Below are 14,829 nucleotides of genomic sequence, written 5' to 3'. Positions count from 1 at the left end.
TAACCATCAGTTCTGTTATAGATGTGTAAATAAAAACATTTGTCATCAGATGTTTTTGAATGTATTAGTGGCTCTATAAGCAGAAATACCAAGGCTAAAGCTAGCCAATTGATATGTGCCTAAATTAGCCATCCATCATAGCCAGCAGAAGGACAGACCCAAATAACATACAGCTTAACTGATTTTACTCTATGAGTTGTTTTTTTTTTTTTTGGTCCAGTCATGGGGACTGAACTCTGGGTGTGGGTGCTGTCCCTCAGCTCTTCAGCTCAAGGCTAGTGCTCTACCGCTTGAGCCACAGCGACTCTTCTGGCTTTTTTCTGTTTGCTTATGTGGTGCTGAGGAATCGAACCCAGGGCCTCATGCATGCAAGGCAAGCACTCTACCACTGAGCCACCTTCCCAGCTCTACTCTGAGTTTTAAATTATTTTTCCCATGGATCTGTGCAGTTCAAGGACTCACTCATAATAAGCACATAAAAATAAGCCCTTTATTTCTAGCATTAGAAAAGTAATCTTTTCCCTATATTCTCTAAACAAATGCAGAACGACATTTTAGGGAATGTTATTTTGAAGGAGTGCCAATTCACTGGTCCACTTGGGGAATACATTCCTCTCAGTCCATCCCTACAGAAACAGCCAGCCTTGTGGGAACTGTAACTAAGAAGCAGCCAGGAAATGAGGCCTCCCCAATATCTCCCAGGGATGACATTATTGTACCTGCTGCTCCCAGCAACTCTGCTCATCTTGCCTCTCTCTCTCTCTCTGTGACTCTCCCTCCCTCTCTGTCTCTCCCTCCCTCTCTGTTTCTCCCTCCCTCTCTGTTTCTCCCTCCCTCTCTCTCTTCCCCCCCTCCCTCTTCCTCCCCCCCTCTCTCTCTCCTATCCTCTGCTTCATTCGGTACATAATTCAACCTGGATGCCACAATCCTCTTCTCAACATGAGAACTCTCAACATATGTTAGGCCTCTGCTTCATTGACAACTATTATTGTCTCTCAATCTCTCAACTCCACATTCTCCCCAAAGAAGCAATATCTAATTGGCCCAGCTGAATTATATAAATAAATCCCTCCAAGCCCTAGGAAGGTTCAATCATTTGGTCAGGTCTAATCAGCTGAGTTCAGAGGAAAGACAAAGTTAGAATAGAAATAAAGTAGACAATTCTAAACCACTTGCATATCCTATCCTAAAAATTGCTTTTATTAGCCAGGGTTAATATCTCCAAATCATCCGAATGCCCAAGATATCAGGAACCCAAGTTAATCATTGTAACATTCCTCAGTGAATGTAGAATTAGAGCAAAGGGAGGTTCATGGTTATGATGTGTTTCAATTATTATAAACTGTATATTAGCCACAGTTTAACAAGAAAGAAATCTGTACGGTATTCTCACAATAAAAAAATTTTAAAAAAACAACTACAACAAAGAAAGATGTATTTTACAATGGTCAGCAATGGTTGTAGCATAACTGTCATAACTTGTGTATACAACATAGCCATTGCTGTTTACATTGTCATCACTTCAATTGAGTTGTGTGTCTACTCATATAACATTTTAGAAATTACACCTAAGTGTGACTGGACATAGAGAGAGAGATGGCTACCTGGCATAATTCGTGTGTGTGTGTGTGTGTGTGTGTGTGTGTGTGTGTGTGTGTGAACCCAGGATCTTGTACTTGCTAGGCAAATGTAAATTTAATATTGATAAATCAAATTTATATAGGAACCATCCAAATCTCATCCTAAGAGTTCTATGATGACAAAGAAAGAAAAATACCCAGAATCAGATGAAACTCTGTTCTTCTGTTAGTGAGAATGTGAAAACAGATTTCCAATCACAGAATCAGCAAAACAACTAAAGCCAAAAAAATTCCCAAGTTCCCTGAAATATACACAAAATTCAATACAGCAATTATATTAGCTCATATATTGAACCTATTAATGCTAATGCTTTCTTATACTCTCTGGTAAAATATCAATAAAGTCATATCAGAAGACCAAGTAAATGCCACCATCAAAAGTTGTAAAATAGGCTGGGTGCTGGTGGCTCATGCCTATAATCCTAACTATGCAGGAGGCTAAAATATGAAGGATCACAGTTCATGAGAAGCACAGGGAGAAATATCTGTGAGACTCTACCTCTGAAATCACCAGCAAAAACCTGTACCAGAGTCATGGTTCAAGTGATAGAGCACCAACTAAGTGAGCACAAGTCCCTGAATTCAACCCCCAATACCACCAAACAAAAAAAGAGTTGTAAAAGAGTTTCTTGGAAAACACTCTTTGAAGAAATACTGCACACTAAGGGATGATATTGCCTGGCAAGAAATTGTTCTAGTTTTAAAGGTGTTTCTGAGTGCAGCAGAATGATGCATGGTTTTTAAACTATGTCTATATAAGTCTAAAGGAACTCCAAACAAGTTATAAAGTAAAAATTCCAAGGGATAAGAATCATGTCATTGCTCTACTGGCAGGCTTTTTATTTCTTGGTACACAAAATAATATGTCGTAACTACTTGGCTTACAAAGTGGTGAAGTACAGCCTTCCATCAACAAAGAGTAGGCCATGCCTTCCTGAAAAGCAGATACTCTGTTCATTCATCCTGGACTCTCCCAAGCTAACAAATCTCACAAATAGTCAATACATTCTTCTTGAATGAATAGGTAGCAAAATGGCTTGCTAGTGCTTGGACTTCTAATTTCATGACTTGTCTTAGACTATGATGATGACAGATGACCACATTTTCCCCTCCTTGTTTTCTTGATGTTTCTAGGCTTTGGTGGTGGGACTTCTTAATGGAGACACCTCTGTCCTTTGGTGTGGGGCAGTTCTTCATCATATAGAACTGTGTGGTGTACCATAGACCATTGGATGTCCTTAGCACTGAATAATTCAATCTAGAAACCATTGCAGGGGAATGAGAGAGGGAGATGTCTTCATGGAGGAGGGAAATGGCAGCACAGTCCGGCAGATGTGAGCAGGAAGGGGCAGGACTATCAGGGAGGAGTCTTGGAATATGTGGATACTGAAGATGGGGTGAAGTGAAGCGGGCATCCTCACAAGCTCAGCAGTGATATCTTGTGTGAGGCTTGAGAGCCCAGATGAGCCAAGAAGGCTATCTACATGGCACCTGGCGCAGTGAGGTGACAAGGCAAAGGAGCAGTCCAACACAGATGAAGAAGGCATTCATGCATGGGATGCGAAAGCACAGGCCAATGAGAAAAGCATCCAAACTGAGGAAGCAGAGGCCAAGGATGCATTGTCACATGCAAGGGGCATACATCACCTAAGTAAAATATAGCCTAGATATTGGGAATTAGGTTTTCACCACTGATGTTACAAATATGAAAGGGGAGAACGTTAAAATGGATCCTTTTCTAAACAGGGAGGTTAATTTTTTTAATATGCATGGATAGATACAGAAACATAAATGTGTTTACCTATATACATGACAATGTTCCCCTCTCCTGGTCCACTGGGAAAACCTGAAAACACACTTGGGTCCCAGACTTTGTTTTCTACCTATTTCTCTCTACTAAAAAGATACAAGATGAACCTAAAAATCTTGTTTCCTCAGTAAGCAAAGAAATGCTCAAAGAATAATAGGTATAGGAATGACTCTGATCAAGATTCAGTGTATATATAAGTGGACATGCTAAAATGAAAGCTTCTGTACAACTAATTGATGCTAATGGAAAAAAATCCCAAAAAAGAATAATAGATATACATTACTGGGACACAGATACTAACTTCAAAGGGAGCCCACTAGTCAAATCTAGGACTACTAAAACATCAAAATAATATAAATAATAGATTATAACTTATATACAACAGGAAAACAATTTCATGATGATATAAATATATGAATACATAATTGGGGAGAGAAGTCTTTTCCATGTATTGAAAGGCCAAATAATAAATAATATAGAAGAATAGTGAAATTTGAAAATCACCAATTTGCAATCGTTAAAGTAATAATTCAGCCAGGATGCATCAATTGATATTAATAAGATACACGGTATTTATAAAGTCTCAAAGTACCACCTTACTCAACAACAACAAAAACAAATTAAAAATGGGCAAAGGAGATATTACATGCACAATTAATACATAACAGATGCTGGACATCCCTACTTATTAAGGTAAAGCAAATCAGAACTATATTCAGTTATCAACATATACCTATTACAATGGCAGGCAGAGAGGAAGTAAGGAGGGAAGAAGGGAAGGAGGGAGGAAATACAGAAAATGTTAAAGACTATGAATAGTACACACATTTGGAATTCTAGCCATATGAGGAGCAGAGGTAGCAGGCCCAAGGTCTGAGGCTGGCCCAGGTAAAAAACACAAGACCCTATCTGAAAAATAAAAAGTACTAAAGGCATAGCTCAAGTGATAGAGCTCTTGAGTTCAAAACCTTATTACCACAAAAGAAGAAGAGGAGGAGGAAAGAAAGAAAGAGAGAAAGGAAGGAAGGAAGGATGGAAGGAAGCAAGGAAGGAAGGAAGGAAGGAAGAGAGGGAGAGGGAGAGAGAGAGAGAGAGAGAAAGAAAGAAAGAAGAAAGAAAGAAAGAAAGAAAGAAAGAAAGAAAGAAAGAAAGAAAGAAAGAAAGAAAGAAAGAAAGAAAGAAAGAAAGAAAGAAAGAAAGAAGGAAGGAAGGAAGGAAGGAAGGAAGGAAGGAAAGAAGGGAAGGAAGGAAGGAAAGAGAAAGAAAGTAAGAAAGAAAGAAAGGAGGGAGGGAGGGAGGGAGAAAGAAAAGGGAGGGAGGGAGGGAAGGAAGGAAGGAAGGAAGGAAGGAACACAATGTTGATGTGATGTTTCATACCCATAATCACAGCATTCAGGAGACTGAGGCCAAGGGTCTCAAGTTTGAGGACACCCTAGGCTACACAGTGAGATTCTTTCAAAAATAGGAGGGGGAGGGAGGGCAGGGGAAAGGGGAAAGAAGGAGAAATGGAGAGAAGAGGAGGAAGAGAGGAGGGGAGAAGGAGAATAGAAGAGAAGAGGGAAGAAAAGGGGGAGGAGAAGTGAAGGGAGGACTTTGAAGATGTAATTAAGTCAAGGATGAGATCATCCTAAATTATTAGAGTGAGCTCTAAACTGACTGGCCAGTGTCCTTAAAAGAGAAAGAGGATAAGGGAAAAAAAACAGGGAGAGAAGATAAGACCAGGTTCAGAAAGGCGGAGATTAGAGTGACTGAGCCACCAAGAATGCAGACATCCAGGAAAGATTCTCCCCAGGGGCCACTCACTGGCAAGAACAATGGTGCACATCTCAAGTCCAGAACTGTAAGAATGACTTCTGCTGTCTTAAGCTAAGTAGTTTTTCATGAATTGTAATAGGAAACACTGGGAAACTCCTAAATGATGGTGGTTATTACATGAGATGCTGTCACCAACATATTCAGGTTGATAAGACAGGAGGCTACCACTGACCTCCGTTACGGCTACCACTGACCTCTGTTACAGCAGTTAACTTTCAAATGACTCAGGGAAAAGCAACAAGGCTGTGGGTACTCGTCTTTCAACTTTCCTGTAAGTTTGAAATCATTTCAAAAGAAAACCATAGCCATCCCAATCATAGGAGTCAAGTGATGTGGAGGAAGTGTGATCGGCTTTGGGGGGCTGGTGGTGGGAGGCTTTTTCAGGGGCTCTTCGAAGATCCCCTGTAGGAAACACCTCTAACCTCCTCCCCTGCCCACCCCCCGATACCACCACTTCCTAGGTGTGAGAAGAGCCTTTCTAGGCTCAGCTTCCTTCTCTGCTCTAGGAATTGGATCTTCCCAGGATTCTTGGGCTCAGTTTACCCACCAAAGTTAGCCTCCTTCCACATGATCACCATTTGCTGTAGACCAAACCGTTAGAACAATACTCTGTCCCACAATGTGTTTAACTTTGTTCTCAAGTGAAGACAGTTTCCAGCTCTGCTAAGATCTCACCTTTAGACGTTTATGTATGAGCCAAATACCAGGCCTGGAACTCCAGAAGACACTTGTAAAGTCTTCCAGACAATGATCTCTTCTTTTGTGAGTTAAGGTGAGGGAACTGTGACTACCTCTCTTACCTCAAGTCCTAAAAACACATCAGAGACCGACAACCCTTCCTTTTCCAAGCATTGGCTTTAGGCTGACCACGGAGGATTTGGTCATGCTGGTAGAACTGGCTGGGCCTACTGTGTGACTGCGGAGCTTCCGCAGATCTGTTCTTTTATTCTTGCCTTAGGAGATCTGCTGATATTCGAGGATAATAGGAGAAACCCCATTTCACATACTGTTACTCAAGTCTCGCACCTGCACAGGAATCACCTTGCTAAAATCACCCTTGGGAAAGTTGGCTAACAGGTGTCATCATGACTTATCTCTGGAGCATTTTGCATTGTTCAAACACCATTCCATCCTCCCTCACCATCAACCAATCTCCCTTGCCACCAGTCCAAACACTCCTCTGATTTCATCTGCCAGCACTCACTGGTCTTTCAGTCTTTCAGGGTTCTCTTCATCTCTACAACCTCCATTGTCGGTTTCTTCGGGATTCTTCAATCCTAAACACATTTTCCTATCCACTCCACACACTCTCCCTGGACCATCTGCCCTTATTGCTTCCATTATCAGTGGACCTGACTCAGTTCTAACAGTGACATTTCAGTTCCTCAAGGCCTAGAGAAGACAGATGGATTTATTAGAACTTGACTTAACCCAAAAGAACTATAGAGTTGTGATTACAAGGGAAGGTTTTTAGGAAGATTCAGAAAAAGGGGGGGAGGTAGGAATTGGAGCTCTGATGAATTTCTAGCCTTGGAAGCATGAGGAGCATCAAAAAAATAGAATATGCAGCTCATTTGTCATTTGCCTGAGGTCCCTGTGAAAGTCTGAAGAAAGTCAGGAATGAAGATTTCCAATCCTGCACACGGTTCTGAGCAATCAATTAAAGCAGTTGAAAATTCACCTTTGAAACAGAAATAATTTCAAAATCTCAGCAAGGCTGCTGAGCAGGGAGGGTAGGGAAGAGATAAAGAAAAGCACCACGGCCTCCCTTTGACCTTTTCTGTTCAGCTAACAAGGCTCAGTGAACAGCTTCTCTGCTATTTCTACGGTGGCTATGTCCCAACATTTCTGGGACAGAGCTAATTACAAACATTCTGTCCCATTAAAGACCATGTCTACACTCACACATGTCAGGCCCCTTGTCTCATATCCTGCTTTTAAAAAAAAAATGTCACCATAAGCTCTGCTGTTCTGTGGTTTAAAACTTCCAGAAGAGAATCTAGCTGCTCTTCTCTGTATGTAAACCAACATTTAATCATGGACAAAAGCACTTAGGCATATCTTCCCCTCACTTTTATGATTATTTCATGTGTACTGGAACAGTATATTTAATCACATGAATTTGAGTTAATGAAGCTCATACTCTGGCACAATTGTTTTTAATAGTGGACAAGTAGATCTTGTAGGGGACCATGGGTGGGGGAGCCGAGAGACAAGGTACTTTCACCCTACTGCTTGTCCAAACCTGCTCCTTGAGAACCTGTTCCTCCCTGAACCTGCATGTCATATAGGGCAGAGTATAATCTTTTTCTAGTCACTCTGGGTAATATAAGACCCTCTGGCTACTTCCAATCTCAAGAATGGTCTATATTAAAATGTTAAAATGTCTAGTCTTGCATAATTTAACAAAAGCTGCTTATCTCAAGCTGGAACCTGTTGCTGGTGGGAAATCCAAGGTAGGAAGGAGAGATAAATGTTCCTTCTTTCTCGTCTCTTCTTTTCTCACCAGACTCCCTCTAGCCTGGATTTAGACAAATGAAAAATGCAGAGAAGTTAAGAGATAGAGAAAGTCGTACTTGGCTAGTCCCCAGCTAGGGGAGCACTGGTCTCCTCTAGCCTGGGCAGCCATTCAGAGCCTCTGCTTTCTGAGCACTGGGTAGATGATCATCTGTTCCTGTCTGTTCCTGGGATACCTTCTCAGAATCCCTCTGGAGTATTACTATGTTTTCCTGTGATTTGGTTATATTATTTCCTGCAGGTCCAGGGAATATAATGCAAATACAGAATAAAATATGAAGAACTTCAAGTTGGGATGTTTTTGGTTTTGTTTTTTTGGACAGGATTGGAAATAGTTCCAGGGTGATAAGAAGAGTGTAAACTGCTCTTCAGTCCATCTACAAAGGAGAGTCTTCTTGTATAAACACAATTTGCCCTTGTCAGACCCTTGGGGACAAGCTCTTTACAAGTCCCTTCAAAGTTCCTCCTACAAAGATTGAGCTGAAGGGAAACCCCCAGCCCTTCTGGAGGATCAGTGTAACACTTCTAATGAGCTCTAGCTCTCAACCCCTCAACCTCAGCCCTTTGGAGGCCTATGTCTTATAAACATTTCTGGCGTTCGTGTTATCACAACCCATGTAAATACAGAGACAGTCTAGAACCTCCCTGAAGAATGTGTACACATTTTGACAGTTCCTGGTCTTCCCAGTCTTTGAATCTCAGCTGAAGCTGAAAAAGTAAAATTTAGTCGGGCGTCAGTGGCTCATGCCTATAATCCTAACTACTCAGGAAGCTGACATCTGAGGATAACGGTTCAAAGCCAGCCTGGGCAGGAAAGTCCATGAGACTCTTATCTTCAATAAACCACCAGAAAACAGGAAGTGGTGCTGTGGCTCAAGTGGTAGAACCCTAGCCCAGGCCCAGACTTCAAGCCCCACCACTGACGACAACAACAACAACAACAAAAAGACTAACATCGGTGAATGGGAAACCTCCTTTAATTCATTGCCCCAAAGTTGTTGAGAATGAGAGATTTTTCTATACTCCTTTTTCTGCTTTTTTTTTATGGGTTCCAGCCTTCCCTTAGTGAGCCTAGACTGGCTCATAACATTTATTTGCAAGTCTAAAATCCAAACATCTATGAGGAAAATAAACAAAGTTCTGAAAACTAAGGATTTCCTTTTCATAATGAACTCTACCTAATTAAGTTAAGATGTTCTCAAGCAGAAAAAATATTTTCTTACATGTTGCCTCTTCTCCTCCCTTTCTGGGGTGTGTTTTAATATACAGTATACACCCCAAACCACTTTACAAAATCCAAACATTTTTCTTATTTTAATAACATGTCTGGCCCTAAAAGTGTTATATAAGTACTTACAAAGGGGAATATATGATGGGTTTGCTATAACTTTTCTTCCTCCAAAATAATAAAAATAAAGTTAAAATAAAAAAGAATCATGGTCTCTGTAGATTGAAAACCACCTAGTACTTGAAAGTGTGAACCACTAAAGTCAAAGTTGATTTCTGGTTTTCCCACTGATTAATCTGGCAATTCTGAGCAATTATTTAAGCCTGGATCCTTAAAGTGACACATAAATAATTATTTAGCTAAATAATAATAATGACAACAACAATAATAATAACAGCGCCAACTTCTGTGCTAAAATTTGCCTCTTATTCCTGCTTATTTTTTGGAGGTTGCTTTTCTGTGCCTGGAAATGGACACCTCAGCCCCAACCTTATAGGATGTTTGATTCAAAATCCAATGGTAGGGCTGGGAATGTGGCTTAGTAGTAGAGTGCTTGCCTACCATGCATGAAGCTCTGGGTTCAATTCCTCAGTACCACATAAACAGAAAAAGCCAGAACTGGTGCTGTGGCTCAAGTGGTAGAGTGCTAGCAAAAGAAGCTCACTCAGAGATAGTGCCCAGGCCCTAAATTCAAGCTCCAGGACTGGCAAAAAGAAAAATCCAATGGTAACAATTAGAATCCTTGTGTTATTCACTTCATAGTACATGTTCAAGCCAGTGTGCACACTACCTGTCATGGAACCAACCTTCTAAGGCAAGAAAAATATTCTCTTCCAAGTGTGTGAAATACAATGCTAAGCATTTCTAAGATATTGCAGGGTTTTATGGTTTTTGTTTGTTTGGGGTTGGGTTTGTTTTAGGTTTTGTTCTGTTTGATTTGTGGCAGTACTAAGGATTGAACTCAGGGCCTGGCAGGTGCTCTACTATTTAAGCCACATATCCAATTTTGTTTTGGGTCTCACTGCATAGCTGACACTGGCTTTGTACTTTTGATTCTCCTTGCCTTAGTCTTCCAAATGCTGGGATAATAGGCATGGGATACCATATACAAATCAGTGTTTTAAACTACATATATATATATATATATGTATATATAATTTAAAAACTATTTTAAATATATTAAGTAATATATTATATATAATATATCATCTACTATATATTATCTATTCATATGTAACACCTTATATATTATATCGCTATGTATATGTATTTAAAAAATATAATAAGTATATTCAACCTGCTTTTATCTTCTTCACAGTGAATGCCTTTGATTTCATGCTTTAAAAGTACCACCTATATCTTATTTTATTATTCCACATGCACTCTCTAATGCAATTTAAATTCATTTATTAGAATGGCATCCTTCTCTTCTCCAAGCAATTAGCTATTTGTCCCAGCATGACTTTTTGAATAGCTCATATTTTTCTTGCCAATTTGAATATTAATTCTCTTAACAATAGGAGCATTCTCTGAATGCTTCCTATGTGCCAGAGGTTGTGCTAGTGCATGCCTGGGTTATTTCAGCCTGGTAATACTATTATCCACAAATTATAGCTGAGAAATGGCATCCTCGGGTTTCATAGACAGGTCATCCTGGTATAAATACTTTAAATAACCATGTTATTGCTATAAATAATTTGGATCTAATTTTGGTGTAAACAATAAGGACAATTATTGACAAAACTGGATGTAGCAGATGTAGCTCAGGCTTCACAGCTGATCTGGCTCATGCTCAATGTTCCCGTCATTCTCTTGGCTCTGCTCTCCTCTACGTGAGGCTTTATACTCAGGCTAACAGAGAGCTAGCTGCAGTGATTCCAGCCCACATCCATGTACAAAATTTCTACCAAAAGAAAAAGAACCTGGTCATCAGAAATGGCTCAAGTGCCAGAGTATCAACCTGGAACAAATAAGTTGGGGGACAGCACCCAAGCCCTGAGTTCAGTTTAAGCCCCAGTACATACTCTCTCTCTCTATCTCTCTATCTCTCTCTCTCACACACACACACACACACACAAATTACTACTCTCAGAAACACTCTCAGAAAAAAAAATATATAAAAGCAAAACCATTTTGAGTCAATCCAACAAGATTCACCTCAAGTCTTATTGGTCCAAAATGAGTTACATGTCCATTCCTATATCAGTAATGAATAAAAAGCATGAGATTAAATAAAAATATAACACAATCTATACCTAGGGTTAGAGATGGTGTCATATTTCAGACAGGGGTGCATAGAAGTAAGGAGAGCTATTGATACAGTTTAAATTCAGCTCTCAGATGCAAAAGATCAAAATAACCAAGTAACAGTGGGTTATACAAGTTATGGGGTAAACCAAGGCTTCTACCTAATGTCCAAGATTGCTTGGAGCCGTGGTCACTATACCTACCTTCCCAGAGAAAAAGGAGTGAAACTGAGGAGTCTGGCTTGTCGCTTAAGGACACGTCCCATACATTACATGATACATTTCTACTCCCTGTCATTGGACAGAATGAAGGCACATTGCAATATCTGGCTGAGGGAAGCTGTAAGATGTGACCTTTATTCCAGAGAACCGTGAGTACAGACACAAATCAAAGGTTTTACTGTCGTGAAAGAGGAAAGGATATGTTGAGAGAATGCTAGAAGTATCTGCAACAGGTAGCAGCATGAGTTCAACTATCTGCTAGAGAGTAAGACAAGAGAACTAAGTACTGATTGGATGACCACCAATGTGTGCTACAGTTGTGCTTGGGCCATTGGCCATCTCTGGACCAGCCAGTAGTCTGATGGTATATGATGCTCAGATTGGACAGCCTGTGTCAGTCACACACCCATTCCTGAAACATGGCTATGAGCTATCCCAACCCACATCTCATCATCTAGGAGGAAGTTGGAATAGTTACCTAAAATTATGGATTTGTATTTTTTATTTATAAAAGGTTTTGTTAAAATAAAGGATTCAGAATAGCAAGCTTTTGTCTGTCTAATAAACTGGTCAGTCTGGCTTATTATTTGTCCTTTGTCTTTATAGTGGTGTTATTACAGTAATTGTTTGACATATAGAAATTTTACATTTTATAAAGCATTCTGTGCCTGCATATCTTGTTTTACTATTCTGTTCGAATAATCATACATTAAGAAGGGTGTAATAAATGTGTTTATATATTGTCTTCTTGCTCTAGTTCAATTATTTTTCTGTCAGTAGAAAGTTGCATTCTGTCATATTTAAACCCCACATATAGTAGATAAAACCAGGGCTGATTTGGTGGTCTTGGGATTTTTTTCAAGAATCTAAGCTCATTCCACATTTTGTTTCATTAACCTCAATATTAAGCTTTTGCTCCAGCTCTTCTATGATTCTAAGCATTGCATGTAAGTTCATTTAGGAAAAAGGGGGAGAAAGGATATAATATAAAAGCTGCATGACGCTCAGATCCATCCCTTTTTTTTTTTCAATCAGGAAATCATTGTCTTTCCTGTTAGATTTGCTCATTGGCCAGAACTATAACACATGACCAACTAAAGCAAGAAAATCTTGGAGAGATGAGCATTTTCTTTCTTTCTTTGAAAAAGGGTCTCACTGTATAACCCAAGTTGCAGGTAGGCAGGGCTAATCTCCAACTCCTGATCCCCTGCCTCTGCCTCCCAAGTATTGGGGGCACAGGTGTGTGATTTTCATGAGAAAATTGCCTCCTAAAAAAAACTGAACTGGTCCTGGGCAGTGCCAACACCAAGGAGCCAAGTTATAGTTCTGATAACTGAATAGATACTTATTGATAGGTACCAGCAGTACCTATGTCAAGGGACAGTAAGACTTAAGTTAACTGCTCATTTAAAAAAAAAAAAAATCACAACTCCAGGGAACAAGCGGTATTTTTTCTCTCTTTGTCTTGTTTGTTCATGCATCTGTCTTTGAGGGGAGGGGGATAAAGGGACAAAGAAATGGAGGGACAAAGGGTGAACAAAAGAAGCAGTGGTACTCAGTAGATACTAAGTTGAAAATGAATTATATACCTTGTAGGTGGGGAAGGGAGGGAGGAACGGAGAAAGAAGGGAGAGGTGACACAGTCCAACAAGAAATGTACTCTTTTCTTGACTTATGAAACAGTGACCCCTCTGTACCATGATGACTGACCCGTTCTTTCTTTGTTTTGCTGTGCTGAGGTTCAAATGCAGGATCTCGTGAACATGCTAGGCAAGTGTTGTACTCTGTCACTGAGCTACGTCCTCAGCCTTAACCAATCTCTATAATCTCTCGTTTTAGGGAAAATCTCTCATCCTCTGATTGCTGCCTACTCTGCAAGCAAGTTTGCTCTGGACGGATTCTTCTCTTCTATTAGGACAGAACACTCACTTCTGAAGGTCAATGTGTCCATCACTCTCTGTGTCCTTGGCCTCATAGACACAGGTAAGGTTAAAATACTAGAATAAATGGCTGGAAATCAGACTGTGTGTCTTACTTAGCATTGTACGTAAAATGGGATACTGACTCACAAGTTCTAAGAAGCAGTGGGAGAACACACTAGCACTCTCATTTAATAAAGCACTTGTCATTGGTGAAGGCTATAAATACCACACCAGATACTATCAGATGGACATCTTATGTTCTTGTGGACTCTCAATGGCCACTGCTTTTCTATATCAATAGGAGTAAGGCACTGATCCATTCACCCTCTGATACGATGCACAAAGAAAAACACAACTTGCTAAAACAAAAATAAATAAACTGGTCTCATATAAAATGAGCACCCTGGGCATGGCGGATCACACCTTCAAACTCACTACTCTGGAGTCAAAGCTTAGGAAGACTGTGTTTTGAGACTACCCTGGGCAAGATCTCTTCATCCTAATCAATATCCGGCCACGGTGCCACACAACTGTCATACTAGGTATATGAGAAGTATAACCCGGAAGATGATAGTCCAGAGAAAACCAGGCATAAGTGCCAACCCCTATCTCAAAAATAACTAAAACAGCTAGGCACCAGTGGCTCATGCTCGTAATCCTAGCTACTCAGGAGGATGAGATCTGAGGATCACGGTTTGAAGCCAGCCCAGGTAGAAAAGTCCATGAGACTCTTCTTTCCAATAAACTACCTAGAGAAAGCCAGAAGTGGTGCTGTGGTTCAAATAGTAAAAAAAAAGCTTAGGGACAGCACCCAGGTCCTGAGTTCAGGATTGAGCCACAATCCTCAGATCTCAGCCTCCTGAGTAGCTAGGATTACAGGCGTGAGCCACCAGTACCCGGCTCAAGATGACTGATTCTTGATCTCTACTCTTCAAAAGTGTCAAGGCCGTAAGTGAGAAAGGAAAAAAAGAGAGTGAAGAACTCTCATACATTGAAGAAAAACAATATATGAGGAATTAGTACTAAGTACTAATGCATGACATGGCATCAGGGGAGAAAAGTTAGGCCATGCAAGGACACACTTTGTTCAACTTTTATAAATCCTCTCTTAAGTCCAAATTCAAGTCTTCCCCAAACTTACAGCAAGTGCTATAAGACATTTTCTTTAAGGAATAATGAGTATTAGTTACAGAATGAGATGGACTGTGGCTCAGTGAAACAGCAGAGAGGAAAAGGAAAGGATTCTGTGCAAGAAGGACATGAAAACCTGGAAGGTGAGTAAAGGAGATGGTAGAGCTGCCTTCTTAGTAGAAGTGGTGACGGTTGGGAAGGAAGCAAAAGGCTGAGTTCTGCCTGTGTTTTTACAAGTCAGTAAGTCATTATCATATATACTGGTTGTTTGCCCATGGACAGTTCCCATTAGCTGATG

The 14,829-nt window shown here is 40.2% G+C and overlaps 2 protein-coding genes across 2 annotated transcripts in view; one reads left to right on the top strand and one right to left on the bottom strand.

The window, feature by feature from the left end:
• Positions 1-14,829, bottom strand: part of Lamb3 (laminin subunit beta 3) — a 140,415-nt gene that overhangs the window by 105,976 nt on the left and 19,610 nt on the right. The gene's annotated exons all lie outside the window — the stretch shown is intronic.
• Positions 1-14,829, top strand: part of Hsd11b1 (hydroxysteroid 11-beta dehydrogenase 1) — a 47,964-nt gene that overhangs the window by 31,941 nt on the left and 1,194 nt on the right. Inside the window, exon 6 of the mRNA XM_042682063.1 lies at positions 13,318-13,461. Within this exon, the coding sequence (XP_042537997.1) occupies positions 13,318-13,461 (144 nt within the window). The remainder of the gene's footprint in view (positions 1-13,317; positions 13,462-14,829) is intronic.

Source organism: Dipodomys spectabilis, unplaced genomic scaffold (assembly GCF_019054845.1).
Source record: "Dipodomys spectabilis isolate Male_0828 unplaced genomic scaffold, ASM1905484v1 ptg000069l, whole genome shotgun sequence".
In the NCBI taxonomy this organism is placed as follows: domain Eukaryota; kingdom Metazoa; phylum Chordata; class Mammalia; order Rodentia; family Heteromyidae; genus Dipodomys; species Dipodomys spectabilis.
Note: the sequence above shows the minus strand (reverse complement) of the source record. Positions and strands in the feature narration are given on the sequence as shown.